Source organism: Polypterus senegalus, chromosome 17, assembly GCF_016835505.1.
Source record: "Polypterus senegalus isolate Bchr_013 chromosome 17, ASM1683550v1, whole genome shotgun sequence".
In the NCBI taxonomy this organism is placed as follows: domain Eukaryota; kingdom Metazoa; phylum Chordata; class Cladistia; order Polypteriformes; family Polypteridae; genus Polypterus; species Polypterus senegalus.
Window position 1 is genome coordinate 99,356,161 of NC_053170.1, and position 26,907 is coordinate 99,383,067.

General features: G+C 47.3%; 1 protein-coding gene across 3 annotated transcripts in view; it reads right to left on the bottom strand.

Annotated features, from left to right (window-relative positions):
• The window catches only part of LOC120517100 (putative uncharacterized protein MYH16), a 117,264-nt gene that overhangs the window by 30,032 nt on the left and 60,325 nt on the right, over nt 1–26,907 (bottom strand). For all 3 annotated transcript variants that reach the window (XM_039739200.1, XM_039739199.1, XM_039739201.1), the window contains 4 exons: nt 23,537–23,682; nt 21,280–21,370; nt 5,122–5,178; nt 2,046–2,132 (listed from right to left, as the gene is read on the bottom strand). In XM_039739200.1, coding sequence (XP_039595134.1) covers nt 2,046–2,132; nt 5,122–5,178; nt 21,280–21,370; nt 23,537–23,682 — 381 coding nt within the window. The remainder of the gene's footprint in view (nt 1–2,045; nt 2,133–5,121; nt 5,179–21,279; nt 21,371–23,536; nt 23,683–26,907) is intronic.

Here is a 26,907-nt window from a genome sequence, read left to right on the forward strand (position 1 = left end):
AATTGAAGCCAAGGCCAAATGAATACAGATGCTCCGCTGCGGGATGGCGCCGCTGTTGAGGTTTCTGCGGTCAGACAAAGAGAAACCTGCGTCACTTTTATTAACGCCACCCCTCTGTGTACATACAGAGCACGTGTCCCTTAGCTTTCATTAAGAGCACCCAATGCATGATGGCGAGCAGACAGTAGAACTAGACATCAACGACCAAAGCGACGTTCGGAGCACGTGCCCCTTCTGTTGCTTAATTGGGGCCCCTTGGCGTTCACAACAGGTAATCACAATTAGACTTTGACGACCAATAGGGTGGTCTCTTCTTTGGTGTCCGGAGTGAGTGCCCCTTCATTTATATAATGGCACCCCTCTGTGTACAAACTGGAGAATTTACAGAAACTACAACCCCTTAGCTTTCATAAATGGCACCCCTTGCATTACTAGACTTCGTGGACCGGGAGGGCATGGCGGGTCCCCCCACAGATGCATAACTGCCACCCCTCATTGCTCATAACGGCCAGTCAGAATTAGACTTTGATGACCAACTGGGGGGTCCCCCTCATTTCCATAAACAGTGGCCATCTGTGTACAAACCGCAGAATCTACCAAACATGCAACCCCTCAGCTTTCATAAACGGCGTCCAAGCAGCATTACTAGACTATGACGACCAGGGGGCTGTGTCCCCCTCGTTGTTCAGAGTGTGCCCCCTTCAGTTGTGTAACTGGCACCCCACTGTGAACATAACTTGGGCTTTACGGAGCAGAGCACACACCCCTTAAATTTCATAAATCCTGCCCAAACAGCATTACTAGACTTTGATGACCAGGGGGTCCGGGGCCCCCCTTTGGTGTCTAGTTCAGTTGCTTAATTCCATCCCTTTGCGTACATAAAGCGGACTTTACGGAAAGCACATCCCTTAATTAATGGACTGACCGGCTCAGTCCATTAGTGATTACCAGCCTTAATTTTTTGGTGAGGGCGCCCACCCTGTGCCACCATGTTGCCTGTACCCAAATCCACCCACCATTACTACACACACCCACAAATGTGCACGACAACCATTCTAACTTTCTTTCTGAACTTTTTAAAATAAGGATTATGTTTCAGAAACAAATAATGAAAAAGAATTAACCTAGCCGTTTTGGTCGCACTCAATTCTGATTGGCTCTTTGGTGTAACGGCGATTCTGATTGGCTCTCGAGTCTAACAGCAATTCTGGTTGGTTCTTTGATCTAACGGTGATTCTGATCGGCTCTTTGGTCTAACGGTGATTCTGATTGGCTCTCGAGTCTAACAGCGATTCTGGTTGGTTCTTTGATCTAACGGTGATTCTGATTGGCTCTTTGGTTTGTAATGACTCTGCCCTCACCTGCCCCCTGCCCATGAGCTGCTCTCGGTGTTTTGGCCTCCAGACTCTTAAAATGTTTTTTGATCTAACATAACATTTTATATTATGGGCTGTTAGGTTACATGACGACATGGTGCGCACGTGCTGGGTGGAATACGCACCAAATAATTCAAAGCACACAGAGGCTCCTCTGAAACTCACTACTGCTTCAAAGTCTGGAGGTTGCCTTTCAGTGTTCAGTCACGTTTTGTCCGTTGGCCGTTTGCTTTGATTCACACTACAGTGGATGGCCAGTAGTGTTTCATTCTGATCACGTATGGACCCCATCATGTCACACGGTGATGTGGCACTGTGTTTTGAACGTCTGGTCATCGGTGTGAAGTTGGCACATCAACGCGGGTTTTCTTTGGATGCTTTGATTCTAACGATGGAGAAAAGGCCATTGAGCTCTTTATGAGCGGGTGGGCCCGGCTGGTGTTCTAGTCGGGGTAAACTCAATTCATTGAGCTCAGTGCTGTCCGGAGAGGCTCCAGGCCCGGCGTTACAGTAAGTGGGTTTGCAAAAAAGAGAACAACAAAGAAATGGCGTGTGGTCACCCAAACGTGTCAGCTGTGAGTGATCAAAATGGATTCTTGTTTGCGGTCCTCTTGTTGCACTTTGCCTACGAGGCGTCTGCTTGATGAGACAAAAGGATCAAATTCAAACCTGCGAAGCGGTCGCACCACCGGCCTCCTCCAGCCTGTCGGTGAGGTCGTCGAGCTCCCTGCTGAGGTCTGAGCGCTGCTTCTCCACCTGTTAGGAAGAAAAAGACGCAAAATCAGGACATGTTAAGCATGATGGGTGACACAAAGGCAACGGAGTACCAGCTTGGGATCCCACAGTGCAAGTTGGGGGATGGGGACGGACGTGTGGTGTTTTTTCCCTCCCCAAGTTTTCTTCCTTTTTTTTTTTTTGGCTACAAGGGAGTGAAGTGAGTTAAGGCTGGGGGGCTGTCGAAGCCCATTGAGGCAGCCCATGGGTGATTTTGGGCTATGCAAGAAATAAATTGTTGTTGATGTTGTGAGCCTCACTGCTAAGACTCCCCGGGCTCAGATAAGTGGGTGGGTAATAAATGAATGAATGAACGAATGAATGAATCATCACTTATTTCTTTTTTTTATTTTTTGGTCTTATAGTCTACAGTGTATGAGGAGATTCCGAGAAGACACACTTTTATGTCTTATAAAGGGGCTTGTGCCACATTTTCATCTTCAGCGATGCGGAGACAACAGAGAGCTGAACACTTCAAAAAATCCTCCACCTTTACAAAAAAAGGCATGCACTGCCCCACCATGGCCACTAGAGGGGAGCCTTTCCTCACATCCAAGCTTTGGGATTGTAAAACAAGGAGGCGGCAGCACAGACCTGGAATCAGAAACCACGTCGAACGACTCCAAATCCACTCAAGGATGTCCTTAGGGGACACCAAAATGTGTCAGGAAAAGAAGCAAATGACAATCCGCGAATAATTTCTTGAACATTAAAACAAAAGACGTCATAGCTAAGTCCTTGTCACTGATTTCTGGCTTTCGTACACAGGGGTTGGGTTGTGTTAAATCAAAAGGTAAAGGCAATTTGACAATGTATGTGGTAACTATTAAGGACAGAAGCGGACACAGTACACCACAATCACAATGGCTTATGGGTCCTTTGAACACACACAGGGCAGGGCCATCTTAACACCATCATAGGCTCCCCAGGGTAAAGCAGCACGCTAGGGTCCCTGTTGTGACAGCAAAACAGAAGCAAACAAAGGCATCAGAAACATTGTGAGCTCCTGTGCTCCTGAAGACCCCAGCCAGTGCCCAGTGTGCCCAGATGTTAAGGTGGCGCTGGGCGCAGCGCTCTGCCATTAGTCGAGTGAACACAGATGCTCTGCTGCGGATTTCAGAGGGAATGAAAGCACACAAAACGCTGGACCCACACACTGCTGTAACAAAGCCCACCTAACTTCATCGAGCAGCCCTCCATACCAGAAGGACACCTGGCAGGTACAATGAAGTTATCGCCGCATTCCTCTCCTCTTAGCACGGCCGGGTGAGGCACACGAGTGACTTAACACTGACATGCCGTCAACCGCTTGGCCACTAAGTGGGCTCGTCTTCCAGAAATCCGATGGCACTCCGAGCTTGGCATCTCCCAAGCAACTAAAACAAAGACAGAACGGACAGAAAAGAAGCTGAAGTGCACAGAAATGCGTCCGGATCACCTGCCGCCTCATTTATAAATGTCTATGTGATAATACGTGTTGACCAAAATAAACAGGAAAAACACGAACGGGCCAAAAAAAAAAAATGTATACAACCTGGCGTGCGCACACCGCTACGCGATTTATCGTTTATAAACGTGCAGACTCCGCACTCACAGCATGCTAATCAACCTTATACACCAATCAATCACGACACTGCACAACTTCATTGGCTGATAAGAGCCGCCTCCCACCTGACGCTTCCAGACCCCGCCCCCCTGCATTCAAGCATATCAGGCTGCACTCCCCAAATTAGGGCACATGATCACGCATAGCATTACAGCACCTCTCCTCTACGCTCTGGGGTCCGAGAGCGGGTAGACAGGTGATGATGTGATTGGTGCAGGCCATATGAAGCACCATGGAGGGCTCAGCCGGTCACCACAGCCTGCCAAGACTACTAGTCAAAACAAATGACTCACAAGCTGACCCGGACCACCGAGAGACGACGTGTGTCAGTCACATCTGGGATGACCTGTGCGTTACTGGAATGTCGCTGCCCACGGTTAACAAAAGCCTCTTCATTCCCGCTGGGTGCCCTAATTGCAGTAAAAGTGTTCCGATTGTTGCGGCTGCTGCACCACTTTGCCTTCTTAGGTTGGCAAACACTTGCTATGTTTTAAGAAGCTGCACCCACAACACACAAGAACTGAGCATTGTGCCCACAGGTTGCTTAATGGCGGACATGACGGAGTGAAGCTAAGCCGAGGTATACCTGACCCGGTGACAAGGTAGCCAATATAAACTGACGAAAGACCAAAAAAAACAGTTATCTGGTGTGAATATGCGGCCCTCTTAAAAGGGAACTAAAATACAGACTTGTGTGTCACGGTCATCACACTGGAGGTGTCACAGGTTTGTCACATTACAATAACAGCCCAGTGACATGTCATCATACACGTGAGTTGTCATTTAACTGCTTTGCCCTACTTGGTGGGGGGGGGTCATCATTTCCCACTTTCTGCTAAACGTTGCCTACAGAGGGGTCAGAGTTGACGTAATCCTACCCACATACCCCTCTCATGATGTTTGCGTGGGACGCTGCATGGGCGCACGTTTTGGGGCTCTTTTTGTTTCGTACACAAGCTTTATAAAGGAGGCCCCAAGAGAATCCAAAGCAATGACAAATCTCCATTACCCCCCCCAACTCCAAGGCTGAAGGTCAGAAACTTGTCATGGGTGGCTTTGGAATGAGCTTGGGGATCTGGATTTGCTTCCTTTACAGCACCAGCCTGCTCATGTAGGTCACCCTGCTCTCGATGGCCTTCCCCAGCACTCAAAGGGTCAAGCTGGCCGGAATTTGACTCGGCTACATGTCCCCCGCCCCGCAATCCCCTCCTTTAGAGCCTACGGCAGAGGCACTTAAGTAAGGCCAAAAGCATTCTTTGAGTGGCGCTCTCCAGTGTTCTGCCCCTAAATGGGGGATTAGGGAAAACAAAAGCATTCCAGCTGTGCCCAGGTCGGCCTGTTTATCCTGTCACTTCCATCACATACCTTGGCCCTTATGGCTCGCTCGGCTTCCAGCTCCTCCTCCAGCTCTTCAATCCGCACCTACGATGACAGAAAACACAGGCGGGTTAAGCTCCAGGCGTGAATGAAGTGAAAGATCTCGAGCGGCTCACTTGGGGATTTCCAGGTCCTCCCTCGTTACTTAAGTGGCGGACACTTTGATTCATGCGTTGGGAGGTTAAAACATTCATTCCCTGGTCACAAACTGATGAAATGTCCCTCCATGTCACTTACAAGACTGTCCCATCTCGTCTCTTTGTAATGAAACCGCTCAGGACCACCTTGGTAAATAAAATGAGACATGTAAGAAAAAAAAAAAACTACAATGAGCTTGCAGTAAAACTAAATCTGTTTAGGGGGCACCGAGACCCTCCAGCCAACTTCAGTGCATCTAATGGAATGACATAATGGGACAAGATGAGACAGGAATCCTACTGGCATTTCGGCGCTGACAGGACATGCTGGGTCATCCAGTGTGTCAGGTAGTCCTACCTTTACACCATTAGCAGGTGAGATGAGGCAAACACAACACAAACCAAATGACTTTAAAATGCTATATAGCACCTTTCCACAGGGCAGTTGTGTCACCAGTCCTAAAATGTGAACACAGCGACGTAAAGCAACTCGCTCAGGGTGACACAAGGAGCCCGTGATGGTGACTTTATATAGCGCCTTGCACCACACGTATCATTTTCTGCCATTTTTACATTCTGTTCATATATCTTTCTATCTATGAGCACCAGCAGGTCAAGCGACTTTCTGTGGTGACGATAGTGCCCCCTCCAACCCCCCGTCTGCTCACCGGCTTTGTTAATGGCATATTGTTTCAAACATTTGTCTTTAATGTTGAGGTAAGTAATACTGAAATCTATTCAGAGTTTCTCTTCACAGAAATTACGACATAACTCTTACTGGTTTGGTTTGACAACCATCACCTCGGGACTCACCGCGTTTCTTTTTTGTGTCTCCCCTAACAGATTGGCTACGCATGCTGCCCACAGAGTCAGGAGATATGTTAGGGTGGCAACTCAACCACTCAAGGCAAGCTGAAGATTAAATTAAGCTGACGCAATACAAGACCTTTGCAATGGCTTATGAGTAATTCAAAGATGTGCCGCATGGTGCTCTGCCGTCAGTCTTGTCGTTGCCAAGGTCAAGTGAACACGTGTTGATGGCACCACTGCTGACCAACGTGCCGTTTAGTGACATTTTTTAGGCAGAGGGAGTGAAACCTGCTTTGATTTACCAAAGGATGTTGGGCTCAATACGCAAGTGAAAAGAACTCAACGAAAAGTTCACGAAGGTCTTGGGTAGAACACATGGAACCGACAAAGCTCCACCTGGGTCAACTATCCACATCAGGCGAACAAGCCCCACATCGACATGGCGAATCAGAGACCGAAGGATTACGTGGTCTACTGCTATGGATCTGCACGTGTCAGGGTGCAGGCCGACTTGGGGTGCCATAACATTTACACAAGGTGGGCACCCAATCAGCTCACTGATCAGCACAAACCAACGTGTTTCGGTGAACGTCTGCAGGTTTCAAGAGGCATGAGTGACAACCATCACCTCGGGACTTGCCCCGTTTCTTCATCGTGTCTCTCCTAACAGTCTGGCTCCGCATGCTGTCCACAGAGTCAGGAGGTACGTTAAGGCGGCAACTCAACCACTCAAGGCAAGTTGAATATTAAATTAAGCTGACGCAATACAAGACCTTCACAGTGGCTGATGGGTAATTTGAAGATGCGCCACGTGGTGCCAAGGTCACACAAACACACAGGATGGCACCACTGTTGACCAACATGCTGTAGTGAGACTTACGAGAGCAGAAGGAGTGAAACCTGCTCCGATTCACCAAAGGATGTTGGGCTCGATACGCAAGTGAAAAGAACTCAACGAAAAGTTCAGGAAAGTCTGAGGCAGGAAGAACATGTGGAACTGACAAAGCTCCACCTGGTCAACCATCCACCTCAGGCACACAAGCCACAAATCGACATGGCGAATCAGAGAAGACCAACGGATTACGTGGTCCACTGCTGCAGATCTGCAAGTGTCGTAGTGCAGGCTGACTTGAGGTACCGTAACGTTTGCGCAAGGTGGGTACCCAGTCAGCTCACTGATCTGCACAAGCCAACGTGTTTTGGTGAATGTCAGCAGCTTTCACAAGGCTTGAGTTATGACGTAACTCTTACTGGTTTGGTTTGACAACCATCACCTTGGGACTCGTCCCGTTTCTTCATCGTCTCTGCCCACAGAGACTTGGGGTACCATAATGTTTGCACAAGGTGGGTACCCAATTAGCTCACTGGTCTGCACAAGTCAACATGTTTCGGTGGCACTCGTCCCGTCGATGTGGACTCGTGTGCGTGATGAGGATGGTCGACCCGATCGAGCTTTGTCATTTACACTCGTTCTTATCCACCATTAACTTCTCTCCCCCCTTCACAACCTCTCAATGGAGTCCCATTGGTTTTTACTTCCATACTAAGCCAACCACCTTTGGTGAATCTCAGCAGGTTTCATTCTTTCCTCGTACGTCTCACTATGGCACGTTGTACATAGTCATTTAACCTCGGTTTCAACTAGACTAATGGTGGAGCATCGTGCTGTGCGTATCCGAACTCCCCACAGGCCGAGGCGAAACAGCTGTACGCCGTCTGCACCTATCCTTTGTGGTCACCACGTAATTTTCAAATTGCCTTGACTTTCTGAGGTACCCTCATAAAAATGCCAAATTGCCAGCCTGTGCCAACAGCAGCAAGCAGTTCAGGCCCAGGTAGGCAGGCAGCCACTCCATGACTGGGAACAGTGGCACCCTCCACTGACTCAGAATTGAAAAGTCAGACTTGGCATAATGCAATGTCAATTTACTTGGTAACCTTTCACGCTAGCAAACATGGCTGCCTCATTGGCATGGTGTTATGGTGGTCAGGGTGCCATTTTCTCGAGTAATGGCCAAGTGGATTTGTTTTCACCAGACACTCACTCCTAAATAAAAAAAAAACAGAATTTTTGATTGAACCCCTAATTCAAGACAAAGTGGCCACTTTATTGGGTACACCTGCCCTGCAAATGAAATCAACGTCTCGGGTGGCGAGAGTGAGCAAACTGCCATCGTCAAGCACCACAGCCTAGGGACTAAAGTGTGGTCCGGGTGATTTGAGACCCCCAAAAGCAACTCACAAAAGCAAACAGTGAGCAAGGTGTGTAGGCATCAGGTGGGTGTAACACGGAGGCACATAAAAGGAGCTGTGGGCAGAACCCGGAAAGCCAGAGGCATCCAAAGGGCTGTAGAAAAGAAAAAGAACAAAAAGAAAGAAAAGAGCAGGAGGGGATCAAAGGTGCTGTTTGCCAGCAGATAAGGGACACTCGACTTTCAGTTTTAAGAGCTTATGTGCCACTTGAAATCGTTTCAACAGAGCACACTGCTCGAACAAAGCAGAGTAAGCAGCAGGTGGAGAGAACAGTGGGCTCTCAAGAGTGGGCACGGCCTGCTAGTGTGGACCCGACCCTGTCAATCAAAGTGGAGGTTTCATACTTTACATTTTAGGACCTGATGTGACGTTAGCAAAGGGCCCAGAGCACTTGGCTGGAAAGGGGCGAACGATTCATTCTGGGCCCCCGTGAAACAACACAGCGTTACCCTTGTCAAAGCCCCACGTTCACATGTTTAAAATCTCATTATTATAATAGGACATGCGTGAGGGGGCACCTTCTGCCCCCCATGCCAATGAACTAGACCCACAGGACAGCGTAAACCTGTGTTAAGCCTGGAGACCCCCCTGCTGGGCCCTGAAACGGCACTGCCACCTACGGACGACAAGGGACGTTGATACCGATCACTTCTCTCTCCACCACAGTTCTGGGAAGACGTCAAGGAAAGGCACCTAAGCTCCACCCACAATGCCAAGAGAAGGCTCCGCCCCTTCCACCCTGGATGCCATAAAAATGGCCGGATGGTGTGCAGTCTGGGCCAGGGCCCTGACAGAGACACGGCCCCCGCTGAAGTGCCATACTATAGACTGGAAAGCCTAAGTGGTTTGGAGGTCCATGATATTGTTTATGGGGTCCCACCAGGACCTTTTCAGTCAGCCCGATCCCATTAGTCCAGATGACCTCAGAACACAAGGTGGACCACCACAGCCATACAGGTGACGTACAGCTTTACTTACCTATTGTGCTTTTTTTCCTTATTTAAATTGAAGAAATTACGACCCCTCCATTCAGAAACACAAGACAGACATCGGATCAGAGCATCGAGAGGGGCTGCGTCATCAAATAAGACGTTTTATTGTCACTGCACAGGTGTACAATGTGTTATCCAGATTTTGGTGTATGTCTGTGCAGTGACAATAAAAAGCCTTCAATTCTGTTCTGATGACCCTGATATTCCTGGCGCTCCGACTCCGTCCGTCTTGGATTTCTGAATGGGGGAGTCGTAACGTCCTCCAGGTAAATAAGAAAAAATCTGAAATCTAAATAGTGAAATGTAAATAGCGAGGGTACTACAGGGTGGTCCAGATCTAATTATGCAGATCCACATCGTCTGGATGACTTTGATTTATGTGGCGACGATTCCAGTTCGGCGCAAAGACGATTCTTCATGTCGTCAGTTCGCACATTTCTCTATGGTTCAGGATTTTTTTCGGGTGATTAGCTATGTAATAAACTTAAGTTATAGCGTAATGAAAATTGCATAATTAGATCTGGACCACCCTATAGAAGGAAACGTAACCCCTTAGTACTAAAACGTTTAGGTGTAATCTTGACCTAAATTTTATAACACGTATTAACCAGACTACTAGGACCGCATTTTTCCATTTAAAGAACATTGCAACAGTGAAGCCTCTAATTACACAGCAGCATTTTGAGAAACGACTTCACGCTTTTGTTTAGCTGGCTGACTGTAACGTACTGCTGACTGGACTACCGCAGAAAGACCTCAGGCGGTGTGTCACACAACACATGCGTTTGGGAGACAGGTTACAGGCTCAAATCGACGCAGTTACCTGCCAGACCAGGGGTTGGCACCGCCCTCTAACTCCTTCTCCTCTCCCCCTGCAGAACAACTGAAGAATCTACACAATAACGACATCACTTTCCGGCCCCTACTCTCAAGACCCCACCTCTTCCCGACATCACTTCCGGTTCCAGAATGCCTTTCACCCCAACCTCACTTCCTGCAGCCAGCTTTATATATACTGTAGCCTCCATTTTATTTTTGCCAGTTCTGTTTCGAACTTTTGTCTGTGAAGACATCATTTCTCTTTTTTATTGTGCTACGGTATATGGGAGGGCACCACTAGTCCCCAATTCACCAAAAACCTTTGACGGTGTTTGTGTCTTTATTTTACCAAGTTCTGAATGTTGCAGCAAGAATCTTCACTCAAAAAACTGAAATCCAAGCACATCACGCCAGTCTTGGCACCACTACACTGGTTACCTGTGTCCTTTACAACTGACTTTAAAACACTAGTAAAGGTGCTGTGACAGATGGAGGCCGGTGTCATTACCCGACCGGAATGCCTCCATACTGTATGGACAGGGGAAGATGATTTCTTATGAGGGGCGCGATCTCCCCCAAACTGCTATTTGGCAGTGCCCCTGGGGTGTAACGGCCCCTTGGTGTCCCACAGGGCCATATGGGACATGGTATTGGTCGGCTCAGCCCTGTTGGGTACCCAAGATGCCACCAGGGGGAGCTGCAGAGCCCTACTTTGGGCTTCCGCTACACCTCCCTAACAAACCACCTGGAGTTCTCCCTTAAAAGGTGCCAGCTACATGAGAAGAGAGCCTGAATCGGGAAGAGAAGGATGAAGCCCACCTATGAGGTGAGGAGGAGGAAGGGGGCAGCGAGGGTCTGGAGGAAAGCGACAGTGTTAGTATAGTACTTGTGACTGTGGGTATCAGTCCCTGGAGGCTGCTCTGGATTCCTTTCCCTAAATAAACGGGCAGAACTGGTGTCTCTTTACTCTGTGTCGGGTCAGGGTGGCAGGTGCGCCCCCCAGTTACCACAATGTACGAAGCCTTAGATCGCCTGCCCCCTTCCTCTCTTTTGGAGGGCCTGTCCCCCCCATCCTACACTCTAATTCATAGCCTTAGATCTTCTAATGGTGGCCTGGTTAGAATTCCAAGAGAAGCAGTGCGGCGGCCATTTGCTGTTATCCACGTAAACTCCGGAGTACCGCTAAGAGCTACGCCAGGCAGACACTGCGGAGCGTTTTAAGAAACCCCTAAAAGTCGACTTTTCTTTTTATCTTTTTCATAGTTTCAATACCCACACTGAGTTATCACTCCGTGAATCTGTAATTCCTTATTAATCTTCCATCCACCTGATCAAAGTCCTGTGATTTCAAAATGAAAATGGAGAGCAACCCCCCCCCCACCCCCCGAACCTGTCACAAGACCCGCTTTGACGAATCCTTGAAGGTGAAAACTGATAAGAACCAAAAAAAAAGAAAGACGAGAACAAGAACTTGTCAGAATACCCAGTGTTTGTTGTGGGGCTTGCCGGATGGTCTTCTGTTCCTGAACCCTTGCAGATTTTGTTTTTCTTACCCACCCGGGACATGTGACCTCATCACTGGACTGTCATTTAGAAACTTACAGTCATATGAAGAAGTTTGGGAACTCCTCTTAATTCTTTGGATTTTTGTTTCTCATTGGCTGAGCTTTCAAAGTAGCAACTTCCTATTAATATACAACATGCCTTATGGACACAGTAGGATTTCAGCAGTGACATTAAGTTTATTGGATTAACAGAAAATATGAAATATGCATCATAACAAAATTAGACAGGTGCATAAATGTGGGCACCCAACAGAGATATGGCATCAATACTTAGCTGAGCCTCCTTTTGCTCCTTTGAGCCTCTCGACCACAGGTGTTGAACTCCAGGCCTGGAGGGCCGCAGTGGCTGCAGGTTTTCATTCTAACCATCTTCTTCATAAGTGACCAGCTTTTGCTGCTAATTAACTTCTTTTGTTTTAGTTTTAATTAACTTGACTCAGGCCCCTTAGTTGTCTCTTTTTCTTTAATTAGCTGCCCAACAATAATGAGACACAAAACAAGCTGCCACATGACCAGCTCACCTGTGCCCGTCACACAATATCTGAAAATAAAGAAAAGTGAAGGTCTCAGTAAGGCTGATCTCTCAGGTCACCAAAACGTTTGACGGACAGAAAATCAAACAGTTTTGGAAATGTCTGCTGTGGCAGAATGAGAGCAGCAACAAACCACAAAATTAAATAACAGCAAGAATCAGCTCGTTTCACACCTCATTTCTGTTTGGCTGCCAGTGAATAAAGAAACAAATCAATTCAGAGGACTGAATCCTTAAAAACAGGGCCATTAAAACAAAGGGAAAAGGAGTTAATTAAAAGCAAAAACTGGTCAATAATTAGGAAAAAGGTCAGAATGAAAACCTGCAGCCACTGCGGCCCTCCAGGCCTGGAGTTTGACACCCCTGCTCTCGACGCTGTCCTCCTGTAGCCTATGATGAGTGTCTGGATTCTGGATGTTGGTATTTCTGACCCCATTCTTCATACAAAATCTCTCCAGTTCAGTTCAATGTGATGGACAGCCTGCTTCAAATCATCCCATAGATTGTCGATGATATTCAAGTGAGGGGACTGTGACGGCCATTCCAGAACATTGGACTTCTCCCTCTGCATGAATGCCTTTGTAGATTTCCAACTGTGTTTTGGGTCATTGTCTTCTTGGAATATCCAACCCCTGCTTAAGTAACTTCAACTTTGTGACTGATGCTTGAACATTATCCTGAAGAACTGGTTGATATTGGGTTGAATTCATCTGACCCTCGACTTTAACGAGGGCCCCAGTCCCTGAACTGGACACACAGCCCCACAGTATGATGGGACCTCCACCAAATGTGACAGGAGGTAGCAGGTGTTTTTCTTGGAATGCGGTGTTCTTCTTCTGCCATACAAAGCATATTTTTGTTCTGACCAAATAACTCCATTTTTGTCTCATCACTCCAAAGCACTTTGTTCTTAATGAATCTGACTCGTCTAAATGAGCATTTGATACAACAAGCGACTCTGTTTGAGTTGTGAGTGCAGAAAGGACTTCTTTCTCATCACCCTGCCATACAGATGTGCTGAATTGTAGAACGATGTACAGATACACCATCTGCAGCCAGATGTTCTCGCAGGTCTTTGGAGGTGATCTGTGGGTTGTCTGTAGCCATTCTCACAATCCTGCCTCTTCATATGCCGCTCCTGGATTTTTCTTGGCCTGCCAGACCTGCTGGGTTGTTTTAACAGCAACTGTGCCTGTGGCCTTCCATTTCCTGATTCCATCCCTTACAGTTTAAACCTCTGAGATGGCTTTTTGTAGCCTTCCCCTAAACCAGGAGACTCAACAATCTTTATATTCAGATCTTTGGAGAGTTGCTGTGAGGATCCCATGCTGTCTGTCGCTCTTCAGAGGAGAGGCAAAGGGAAGGAAGCACAACTTGTGATTGACCACCTTAAATACCTTTGACCACTCATGACTGGACACTCCTGTCTACGAAGTTCAAGGCTTAACAAGCTCATCCAAACAAGTAATCAGCATTGAGCAGTGACAGGCATTCAAATCAGCACAATGACAAGGGGACCCACATTTCTACACAGGCGGGTTTTCACATTTGATTTCATTTCATACGACTAAATACTGCGTCACTAAAAATTTTGTTCAGAAAACACTGCAGTACTCTGATGTTCCTAGGAAATGAAAGACATACCACTGTTATCTTTTATGTTGAAAGGAGAGTCAATTATTATGTGGGCCGAGAGGGGGTCCCAAACGTCTTCACATGACTATAAATTCCGTAACTGAAGGTTTTTTTTTCCCCTCAATCATACAAGTGTGTCTTGTGTATTCATTTTCCACATTCCTTTTCTATTCCTTATTATTCTTCTCTAAATTTAAATGTTTTACTTTTTGCATGTGACGACTTCTCCAACATCCTTTGTATGCAAATGTGGCAAAGACTGAAATGTTGTCATAGTCGAGTGCCCAGTGCCCACTAACCTTTTTTTTTTTTTTTTTATTTTCGTTAGCATTCACTTGCCCACCTGGCACCTCAACTTCTCTCCATCACCCTCGGTCTGTTCACTCAGTTACAGCATATACACGTCTGCTTCAGTCCTTTCTCAAAGTGAGCCCGCAGCCTGGCAGCGGGCAGGCGGGCACAGCTCCTTCTTTGAAACCTCCCCAACCACCTTACTTGTCAGTTGAGCTGAAGGCTGTCAGAATTCCTGGCACGATGTGTCATGCCTTTTCATTTTTTTTTCCTTATGCTCTCCTGCTTTCCACGTTAATTGAGTGCAACCTGCCAACATTCCTGGGCTTTTCAAAGGCGCAATCATTAAGAGAAGGAATGAAATTAAAAGAACGCCACCATAAACGAGGGCTATAATTGAAATACCTGACATGGCTTTGCCTTGACTGGTTCGAGTTACTCGGTTGCTGAGCTTTGCACTTGCCGGGTGTCCCATAGGTTCTGTGGCAGCCCCCCCAACACACAATGCCTAAGTTTACCTGCACGGCAAAATCAGCTTCTCCATTTATCACACCGCAGCTCCCACCATTCTCCGGCTTTCAAAGCCCACTACAAAAACATGAAAAGCGGCCGACCCTGAAACGGACAACTAAGACCACCAGAAACGGCGCTCGGCCTCGAAATTCCACTTACGTGCCACTGAAGGATTTCCGCAGAGAGCACAGCCATCTCACCGCAGTGCAGCGCAGCACAGCATCCAGACAACTGAAATCAGATATTGCAGACCCCTCCGAGGCCAACAGGACGTCGCATGGGCACTTTACAAAAACATCACCAAAGGAAAAAAAATCCCCAGTCCCCCAAATCCTCCTCCTTCCCTGTCAAGTCTCCTCTTACAAGTACAGACAACAGCCCAGCTTGAACGACTGAATGGGCAGACCCCTCAGAATTGGAGGAAAGTGGGATAAGAAAGGTGAACAGCTAAAGAGTCGGCCAAAACATTTCTTTCTGCCTCCGTTTCTGAAAAATCCGCCCCGACGCTAAAAGCGCAAGACGGGAGCCGACACTGCAAGGGGACATCAGTTTATTAAAGGGTGCAGTCACTTGTCCTTCGATAAGCACGGTGAATTAAAGTCACCAATCATACAGCTAAAGAGGGCGGCCAAAGATGTAAAAAAAAAAAACAACAACGCGTGGAATGTCAGGCTGGCGTAGACCAAACCTGAGCTGAATGCTGGGAGACAAAACATAAACGTCTTGTGATGCGGGGAGCCGGCCAGTATCCTGACTGGTGCACCCAGCAGAGGCACACTTAATGCGGCAAGGTCACAAGTCTTACTTGCTGGCATCTGGGGGGCTCCTGCTGGCCCTCATAATGGGAAACTGGCTGTAAATCCCCAAATACCATCAGCTAAGGCCCCGACAAGGAGCGGGTAACCGTAAACCTCTGGCGGTATAATAAAGGGCAGACCAAGAATCAGCCACCTTAATAAAAAGACTGATGACTGCGTGTCGCTCTGTGGATCTGTGTGGCTCTGTCATTCCAAAATGATGGTGAATTGCATTTGTCATTCCAACAGATGGAGCATCACAAACATTAATATTGCTTTCATGAGTCCCATACCAAATGGCATATAACAGATACAACGTGTACATAAGAGCTGAATTTGTCATTTAAACAGGTGGAGAATCACAAACAATTTTAGTAAAAAAGTGCATTGCATTTGTCATTCCAACAGATGGCACATCATGAACATTAAAATTGCTTTCACAAATCCCAAACCAAATGGTATATAACAGAGATGCCTAGCATTTTGCCATTCTAAGAAATGCCGCATCACAACATTAACACTTGTTTCACAAATTCTATGCCAAAAGGCACATAACAGAGAAAGTTTGGGAGGCATTTGCCACGCCAATAGATGGTACATCACAAACATTTGTACTTCTGCATTTTATTACAAATGTTCATGATGCGCCACCTGCTGAAAAGACAAAGGCAATGCATTTGATTACTACATGCATTACAAAAACATTCCAATAGATGGCACACTGCAAATTCTACCACTGAGGTCCATGTTGACTATCATGATGTCAACCTGTCTTAGACGTGCAGCACAGCTACTCCTTTATATATCTTAAGTATTTCCTAGAGAAACATTACATACAAGATAGGCCATTTGCTTACGCAATTTTTATGAGATCTTTAGCAATGGGAACTGTAATTAATTACATTTGTCATCAAAATGTGTGCATGACAGAGCCCTTTCCAAGGATGTTTGCTGCCTTGATGTAATCTGAAATACATACTGTAAAGGGAAAAAAAAAGCTTTGAATTTATCATTCCAACAGGTGGCACACCACAAACATTTGTATTCATGCATATTATAACTACCTGCATTACAATGGATGGTGCGCTTTTATAATGCTTGAATACAAATGTTTGCAATGTGCCATCTGTTGGAATGATAAATGCAATACTTTTCAGCGGTTACAGAAACTCTCCATTCAGCCTGTCTGGCACCAACAGTCATCCCACTGTTTCCCCCATTCTGATGCTTGCTATGGACATGAACTGAAGCTCCTGACCTGCATTGGCAGGATTGTATGCATCTGATCAGATCACTGCATGGATTGGCAGGTGTACAGGGGCTGCCAGTCATTTGCCCTGTGAGTGTACACACACACAGAGGTCAATGATTTTAAATAGAGAGTTACGTGGCACCAGCATGCTGCTCCAACAGCATTAGGCACAAAGTAACAATCCGCTCACTCAAAAGATGCCAAGCAGCGTAACCCATGGGAGGACATGGCAGTACCAGGACAAAGACATTCAAAGTCCATGCTTGTGACTGCGCTCAGGTTCAAACCCGAGTCCCACAAACTGAGCCACGGGGCCAGATGAAAAAAACAAAAAAAAACAGGTAAGCCGTTCACAACAAGCGAAAAGCAAAATGAGGAAGCCAGCTGAGCCGCGCCCGCTTTGCTCCCCTGGCCGCCTTCTTGGGCTTTGACGCTGTCCCATTTCTCATTCGGATTATTATTATCTCTAGAGCAAAAGAATTAAGTCTTTAATCATAAGACATAACAGAGGGGCCCTGTCAAGCGGGCCCAATGAGCACATTCATGTCAGACGGCGTTTGTTCTTGCGGCCCGATCGCATGCCTAGATAAGGTACCCGCTCCAGAAGACGTGTAATTAAATTTTATACTCGCCACCCCCAGACTTTCTTCTACCTGTACGTTACTCACAGCCATCAGGGTTTGTTGACAAAGAGCTCCGCTTGTATGAAACAGATGTGCTCAGTAGGACGACATCTGCGTGCTGTTACAACAAGTCGCCAGGCAGGGCTGCAATGAGGGTGGGGTGGGGGGGAGCGTGGCTGGGGGGGTCTTTGGAGATGGCGTGTGACCTGTCCATGGGCTCCCGTCACGTTTTGTTCCTGTGATTTCGACAGCAGGCCCCACTTCAGTGGTGTTTACGACATTTACGTTGGGTCTGAACACACCTGTCATCCGAGATGCTCTTGCGCCATTTTGCGTTTTTCTCTCGATTGCTTTCAATAAAAAGGCTACCAGATAATCGTCGTAATTAAATTTGGTATTTTTTGGGTCCAAGTTATTCCTTCACAAATGTGCTACATAAGCATTTGCCATATGAGTTGTAATGTTAAGTGCGTGACGGACGAACTGGCCTCCCACTCCCTGACCTGGCCAGGAGGCCTCAATAATGGAGGGCCAGGGACGGAGCGACTTCTCCTCCTCTCCATGGAAGGACGTCATGGCGGCTACAGCGGGACTGGCATCTTAACAACCAGCGAGTGACACCCGAGGTGGACTCGGCAACCAGGAAGGTCAGAACGGTGGCACCCCCTCACCCACTCCCATACACTGGGTGGCAGCACGTCAACTGGCAAGCCCCCGGTATGGACGGCAGCATGATAGCTGTGGTAACATGGGCCTGCCCTGTTGGGTTTTGTGGGGGGCCACCAGGGGGAGCTCTTGGGACAGAAATGACACAAAGACAGTGGTGGTCTTGGTTTCTGACAGCAATATATACAAGCACTGGAAGTACTCTGGGGTCCGGAGTGAAAAGAGGGCCCTCCACTTGACTCAGGGGAGATGGAGTCAGGAACGGAGGAAGAGAAAAGATGAAGAGGAGATGCACTGTATTTTGAACAAGAGCCGCCTGGTATGAAGGGATTGTTTCAACACTTTAGCTCAACTGGGATGGTGGTGGTGCAATGGAGTCTGGGGGGTTTAGGGGCTCAGTGGCACCCCCTAGAGGCCACAAGCACTTCCTATAAATTTTAAAAAGCATCTTGCCCGCACTGGCATTTTACATTACAGCCCACTACACTTACTAAATACTGTACGTCCATTTTACACACTGGAGAGTGTAGAAAAAAGTCTTGGAGGGCAACCGGCCAACGTGGCAAAGTCTGGAAAAAGACAGCGGTGATGATGACGATGATGATGATAGTACTGTCATGCATGCACGTCAGAGGATCTCCTCACAAGCTCAGTCGAGGTGTGTAATAACCCACCGGGACAAGAGGGGGTGCCATCACTCACACTGTCATCTCCTCCTGCCTAGTGAGGGTATCTGACTCCGTCCCTTCTGGTTTATCCTCCATAAAAGCCCCAGCTTGGCTTAGGTAAGAGCTGCCCACCGGACGGGGCTCAAGAGTGTGGCTAAAAAGCCAATGCCTTTTGTTTTGTTGTCAGCCCTGAAACCCAAAGGGCAAATATGCCAGAGTGTGTGTCCCTTCTGCTTTGAAATATTGGACATCAAAATTGGGACAACCCGGTTGGCACCTCAAATTTTTCCTTTTGTAACCGGACATCCCTGAGCCCGGCCTCAAGTTCATCTACTGTGTTTGTCTGCGTAATCCCTCAAAATGGACTAAGGAAAGGAAAAGTATGGACACATGTAAGGTGCCCTGTATGCATACATGGAAGTTCCACGTGAAATGCTGTCACGCATGTGCGCCTGGGGACCACCATCAGGGCTTCATTAAGGTAAGCCATTTCCACCCCAGACCAGGAGGAGGCGCTGTCGCTTACCATTCTCTCTCTCTTTCTCTCTTCCATCTGCAGTACTGAGAAGAACCTCAATGCCTGACTCCGCCCCCAGGGCCAAGAGAAGGTTCCGCCCACTGGAGGCCAACCCATGCACTGGGTTCAAAAGCTCGGATTGGCCAATTCTGTTGCAGGCCATAATACCATTGAGCTCCTTTCATTAATTGGGGTCACCCGGCTGGCACCCCACTGTGGTGACTGTGGGCTCCTTGGGGTTTACAATGCTCAGACCTGCCTAATTCAGCTGAGGGGCATCCCGATACATGGAGTTAAAATACATGAAAAATGCAAAGTTTCAAATTAACACAGAAATAATAAACGACAAAATGAAGGACCTGAAGGGACAGAAGACGCGTCAAGATGTCCCCCCTCAGAGTCCAAGGCAGAGTCCGTCTCCAAATAAAAGACTGGGTGGGACAAAAAGCGGCACCTGCGACCCTCGTGTTCACTTTTCATAAACTGTCGTTATCACAGTTGTTACTGATCCGCCACTGAACACATCCAGCCTGTTTTTCCACAACAGTTCAAAATGACCCAAAGTGAAAGCCTCCTTTTATAAATCAGAGGAAAAAGGGGCGGGGGCTTACACTGATACACAGATCAGCTTTCAAGCCAGCAGTGACTGGGAACAAAACAGGACAAAGGGGCGCATTCATTCACGGAGGGCTGAGCGGCATGTTGTATTCAAACACAACGGCCAGTGGCATTAATACCCGCTCACCACTAGTGGACGTGGACAAGAAAAGCAGATCAAGATACCCATCCTGAAGCTGCCCGCCATCACCTGAGCCATTCTTCACACGAGGAGAGACCATGAGTGCCCAAGCCCATGTGGTCTGCGTTGGCCGAGCGGAGTGGCATTGCACATAGTGTGGGCTTTTACTTGACGTCCTCTTATGATCCTCTGCAGGTACCAACAATCAATGTCACGCATTCTGACAAAGCACACGCCAACTATGAACTAAAGGTGCCATAAACTATTCTTAAAATTAAAGTGGATCTCGTAAGAAAGTATCACCTTCATCACCCCTCATCACCTAAAGCTCTCAGGGCTTTGTCACCTGCTCAGTCACGACTGGTGTTTTAATTCTTGCAAAGGGGCAGACAGTCCTGGCCAAACAATGGCTAACTCCCTGCACACGCCAATCACAGGACACAATTTCATTCGTCACCTAAGCAGCTCGTCAGGACCTTTGGAGCACCCAAGGGCCTCACTTATAAAGCTTTTTCGAGGGACAGGGGGTTCCTGTGTGTATGCAGCTTCTCAAGCAAATGTCAGGATTAACAAAATAACACGTGGCTGGGGGGTACGTGCGTAGATTTAAGTCAACTCTGACCCATGCAGCGTTTCAGAGAATATTCTAAAGAATCCGGATGAGAACAGGCCATTCGGCCCCACAAAGCTCACCAGTCCTGTCCACTTATTAACATCAAGTGGAGTTCTGCAGGGCCTGCTGTCCACCACACCACGCAGAGTCACCCTGTCCCTGACACAGACAGGCAGGACACGACTTTGCCACACAGTCCAGCACCAGCCCATGCCACAGTCCTTCCACCTCCACTGCTTCTCCAGAACATAGTCTTCGTCCACCCAACTCAGGCTCCTTGAATGGAGTGAGGCGGCACCCTTTTAGAGGGCACCCGGAAGTGCTCTAGGTGATCCCAGATCTTCTTCCGGCTGCAACCCAGGGCTCAGGAACTGTCCAGGAACCCCATGGTGGTGGCCAAAGGCCCCAGCAAGGTTGAGTTTCAAAGCTCCAAACTCGTGGCTCCGCTGTGAGCCAGGGGGGTTGCCATCTCGTGTTCCGGGGGAGGTACTGCCCTGAATATGCCCCTCTTCCCCCGGTCCTTCCATCACAGGGGCATCCCAGCAGGGCAAATGCCACGCAACAAGTACAAAATATGGCGGCTTCAAGCCCAAACTGCAGCTCTCGCTCAGTCGCTTCGTGACAACACGGCCAGCGCCCCTTGGGGACCACCTGAGCCAAACAGTTTGAAAAGCTGACGTCAATACAGTGGCTCACACTCTAACTCCTACGTCATCTCCCTTACCTGGAGCTCCTTGTTTTTCTTCTGGACATTCAGGTTTTGTGACTCCTCTTCCTCCAGCTTGTCGCTGATGGTGGTCATCTCCAAGTCCTTCCTGTAGAAATTGAAGGAAGAGTGACATGTAGAACCTCCAGTGTCCTTTGGAAATGGCGTGACAGTGAGGGCTGCTGTCAGATTTTCACGAGTCCGGTTCCTCTCCTTGTTCTCTAACCTGCTTACTCGGTGATTCTGCCAATTTCAGTGACATCTGTGAATTTCCCAAGTCCTCTAACTAGACCCGCGTCAATGTATGGGGAGATCAGTTTACAAATGTGAGTAACAATTACAATCATTTAAACTATTGTTAATTTTACAACGTATACGTGAACTCCTGTTATATAACATTTTATTTTTCTATGCTAATTTTATGCCATCCACATTTATTTCCACTACTGTGTGTGAAGGCAGCAAAATCTGATGGTGTTATGCGTCACCAGGAGTGTACGTGTTTGATTATTTTTCATATCTGCACACTGCCATTCTATGTGTTCTATGGGTGGAGCCCCAGGAGGTGGTGCCTCCCTGACATCACCAACGCCGGCTGAGACCCAGGAGGCGTGGTCTCCCTGACATCACCAGTACTGGATGAGCCATAGGAGGCGGGGTCTCCCTGACATCACCAGTACTGGATGAGCCATAGGAGGCGGGGTCTCCTTGATATCACCAGTGCTAGCTGAGCCACAGGAGGCGGTGCCTCCCTGACATCACCAGTACTGGATGAGCCATAGGAGGCGGGGTCTCCTTGATATCACCAGTGCTACCTGAGCCACAGGAGGTGGTGCCTCCCTGACATCACCAGTACTAGCTGAACCATAGTAGGCGGGGTCTCACCGGCTGAGCCATAGGAGATGGAGTCTCGCTGACATCACCAGTGCTGGCTGAGCTCCAAGAGCTGGGGTCTCCCTGACATCACCAGTGTCAGCCAAGCCCCAGGAAGCGGGACCTCTCTGACATCACCAGTACTGGATGAACCATAGGAGGCGGGGTCTCCCTGACATCAGCCCAGCCAGTTGTTCACTGCAATTTCTACGAGTCTTTTAGGTTTTACAAGTATGGCTGTTTTTCTTGTTGGATTTACTGCTTTTTTGGGCGGGGTTACTGTTTGTGGATCATAAATTGGGATTTCTTCGATTGCCTTTTTGGGCAAATCCTTTTGGCTTTTTTACGAGACATTTCTGCCTCATTTTCTGCATGGTGGCATCTCCACGTGTCTCTATGTACTTCAGGCTCCTCCCACATTCCCAAAATGTCCATATTAGATTATCTGGCCACCACAAATTGGCCTGCTTGGAGTGAAAGGAGGTGAGCGTATCAGCATACACTCTTGTGTTGTGTGGGATACTGAAAATCCCACCCTTTACAATGGTACGGTACCAGCATCTTGGGAGTTTTCATTACAGGAAGTAACTGTCAACCTTCCACTCAACCAAACGCTCCAAGCCCTCAATGCACTTGGTACAGGAGAATGGTGCTAGAAAAAGTGCTTAGACACTGTGGGGACTTCACGAAAAGGCAGGGTTCGATGCGACTGAGACTTCACAGCCGACCCCTTATTGCTTTGACACAAACTTTACGCTTCTTGAGGGAAGTGGTGCTTAGGGTGGCACAAAGGCGTGGAGTAGGACAGGTGGGATTTGGAGTTGAAACCAAAGGCTTCATAACCGTGACGAGACTTCACAGATTACCGAGACTTAACGTTGCTTACTGCTTTGACGCCCACTTTATGCTACCACTAGGGAGGCCATGCGTAGCACAGGGCGATGGTGCACCCCATAAGGAGTAAGACCCTTTTGACGTTCTGTGTTATTTGCTTCAGAGCCATTTTGGTATTGAGGTCCGGAAGCGGGCATTGATAGTGAAGTCAAACCCCACCAGTCCACTCTATCATCCAGCCCTGTGCGCTGTATTGGGTTCCCAGTGTGGATATGCTGGCATTCCACACAATGGCCTGGCAGTTTTTCCTGGATAGGCCCCTGCTGCTTGTCCTGGCCCTCGCTATTTGTGTTGCACCGTACCTGAGAAAATCGGCAAAGCAGCAAATGGACGGACGGACGGACAAATGACATGCTGAAGTCCAGGCAACTGTCATTTGTGTGGCTGGCAGCTGTGCCTCCAGTTTAAGATTCAATGGCTACAGCCTTATTAAGCTGTATTTCAACTCTGAGAGTCTGGCTGAGGGTCTTTACAAGCTGCCTCCCACCCGTAAGAATACACAACTTACTTCTTGATGACATCCTCCAGGTCCATCTTCAATCTCTCCATTTCGCTCAGATTTTCGATGGTCATCTTGGTGTCCCCTTCCAACTTCTTCTTGGCTTTGTCCAGCTCTGACCGCTGCCTTTTCTCCTGCTGCAACAGGTAATCCAACTGAGAAGGAAAAAATCCACTAAATTAAATTAGTAGTAAGTTTAAAAAAAAACAAAAACACTTCAGTTACGCAGCAAATGCTTTAATCCCAACTAGAGACGTTCTGTCTTCAGCAGCCGAGGAGTTCCTGTTGGGCGCTGGCCCTGCGCCGCCTGTGGTCCCCGCCACTCCTGTGTGTTGCATTCCCACTACACAACCTTCAGGCAAAGAAGAGAGAACGGGGGACCCCCATGAGTCTGATGTGGCGGCAATGAAGAGTGATGTGGCGCTCCATGAAAACTCTCCAACGTTCCCCAAAGCACTGGCACCATTACATTGGAGGCTACGGGGCACGGAAAAAAAGCTTCAAAACATACATCCATTTTTCAAGCCAAGACTGCTGTCGACTATCGCTCCATATCTTGCGATTACACAGACATTCTAAAATGGTTTAGACACGTCATTTATGAACAAAAGACGCACCAATACTGCGAGATTCGGACATTTTAGAAGAGCAGCCGTACGCTATCGCGCATCTCTTATCCTGCATTGGGAAGACAGAGGTCGCCATTGTGTCATTTGTGACCTCAAGTGGGAAAGCAAACAGGGAGACCCCCATCAAAGCTGGTGTTTCAGAGACACACTGATACATACACTAAGGTTTCTCTAATAACCCGCAAAATTACTTTTGAATTTTAGAGATTTTTACCAGGCTTTATATTAATTTCACCTGTTGGTTGTCTGGTAGAAATCTTGCAATCGATATTTAACATACTTGCTATTGTCCAAATGACTTGAGATTTTGCAGACTTACTCGCTTCCAATGACAATACGTGAACCAAGAATCAGTTTCACTAATTGATCAATTAATCCATGTTAATTGAGAAATGAAATTTTCATATGAGGGCGGCACGGTGGCGCAGTGGTAGCGCTGCTGCCTCGCAGTTAGGAGACCCTTAAGGGTTCGCTTCCCGGGTCCTCCCTGCGTGGAGTTTTGCATGTTCATCCCGTGTCTGCGTGGGTTTCCTCCCACAGTCCAAAGACATGCAGGTTAGGTGGATTGGCGATTCTAAATTGGCCCTAGAGTGTGCTTGGTATGTGTGTGTGTGTCGTGCGGTCGGTTGGCACCCTGCCCAGGATTGGTTCCTGCCTTGTGCCTTGTGTTGGCTGGGATTGGCTCCAGCAGACCCCCGTGACCCTGTGTTCGGATTCAGCGGGTTAGAAAATGGATGGATGAGTTTTCATATGAAGAACAGTTCAAGATTTCACCAACAGATGGCGCTAGTGACAGATAGAAGTATTATATTAATTACACAAGTATACTAAAACAAACACAAGACTAAAAAAGTTGAATATTTACATAAAATATACTTTTATCACACTTTTATTTTCCGAGACCTATTTTTTTACTTTTTAGTACACTTTTTAATTTAATATAAGCGTGGTTTTTAAAACGTACTTTTTTATATATACAGGGTGGTCCAGATCTAATTACGCAATTATGAAAAGGCGAACACATCGCACCCGCTGCTCGACTGACAAACGTCTCCCCGCCACTTTGGAATGCAGGGCAGGTGCTGCCATCTATCGGCAACAAAAAGAATTTTTTGTGATTTTCTATGCAATAAACTTAATAAGTTATAGCGTAATGAAAATTGCATGTTAGATCTGGACCACCCTATATATTATTTTATCCTTGTATTATTGCTTTTTAAAACCTCAGAATTAGTTTTAGAAAAAATTGCTTTTAACTGTCTTAATTTTGCAGTTTTAGATATTTATTTATTTATGCAAATGTTGTACAGTTTTGCTTAAAGTAAGATTTACAAATATATTTTAAGAGGTTTTTGTGCAATGTTTAAGGATTTTTTTACAGTATTTTAAAGGCTCCTTTTTCCTTGGATAAACTGTTGAGGCAGAGTTAATAAAGTTTCGATTCTCGCAGATAAGCGTGCCCATGCATTTCTGTCCTCCAGGGGACAGTATTTCTTTCTCTGTAGCCCTAACCCTAACTTATAGTTTTATATCCCACATGAGCAAGAAAGGAGTAAGGAATGTGCTGTCCTGTCAAAAAAAAAAAAAAGATTATGATAAGTAATATGATTTTCAGCTTGGAACCTACAATTAAAAAAGCTGCATGAAGCGCAATGTGCGAACATCGATGAGTCCGCCGCTTACAGTATTAACGTTTACCTCCTCGATATTCAGCATTATGGACTGAGGGGATTCGTTTAAAGTAAATTCTTCTAATAAACAAACTAAACCTACAAAGCGTGTCTGCACTTCCTGTTTGCGGTGTTCAGTCGCCATCTTGGATTGACCTCACAATTGACTAGAGAGCCCAGGCACCGAGATTAATTCTGAGCTCTGGGCTCGTTTTCCGAGTCGGTGTTTGTAAATTACGAGTTCAAATGCACCCCTCAAGTCTTCCTCCACTGTAACCTTTCCACTCCGCAGGGCGCGGTTTTCTCTCAAAAGACCAAATCACAGTAAACTTTTCGCACCCCTTGGTTAGTTCTGTTTGGATCAACTTCCATATTCACATGAGAAGTCGCTCAAGTGAAGAGAAAATGAATCTTTACCACGCGATACATAGCACTGGGAATATGCCATCAAATGATAATTCCTCATCCCTTTTGTTTTTCACAAAAATGTGTCAGAAACGTGAAAGGAGCGGATCAGGACTCGACAGCTGCCTTTGCTTGAAAAATGGCCGTTTTGTTCAAGTTTTTAAGCTTTTTCTCCATGCCCCATAACCTCCATTTTAAAGCACCAGAGCGGGCAAGATACTTGTTTAAATTTATAGAATGCATTTGTGCTGCGATTAAACGTTAATTACGGCTTTGCGTCTGCCACTGTTTAGCTCTTTGTTGAGCTCCGCCCCATTTTCATTGCCGTTTTTTAGACGCCAGCTAGAGAGTCGAGTCCAACTGCAGCCCACAACGTCATCACGAAGCGCCCTTTGAGTCAGACAACAACCCTAATCATGCAGTGCGATGGGCGTTTCGTGACGTTGAGGCATTACGTGGCTGACCTCACAGGTACTGCATTGGCAAGCACACTGCTGCAGCTAGGAGCCATGGGGGGACCCCTTGGGCAGTGTGACGTGTGACATCATTGGCCATCGCTGTCACACATATGCACATGGGAGGTGCACTGACTGTTTCTCTCAATCCTCTGCAGACCATTCTTGTGATGACGTCACTTCCATTTCCAATCTCCACGATGACGTCACTTTCCGGCTCC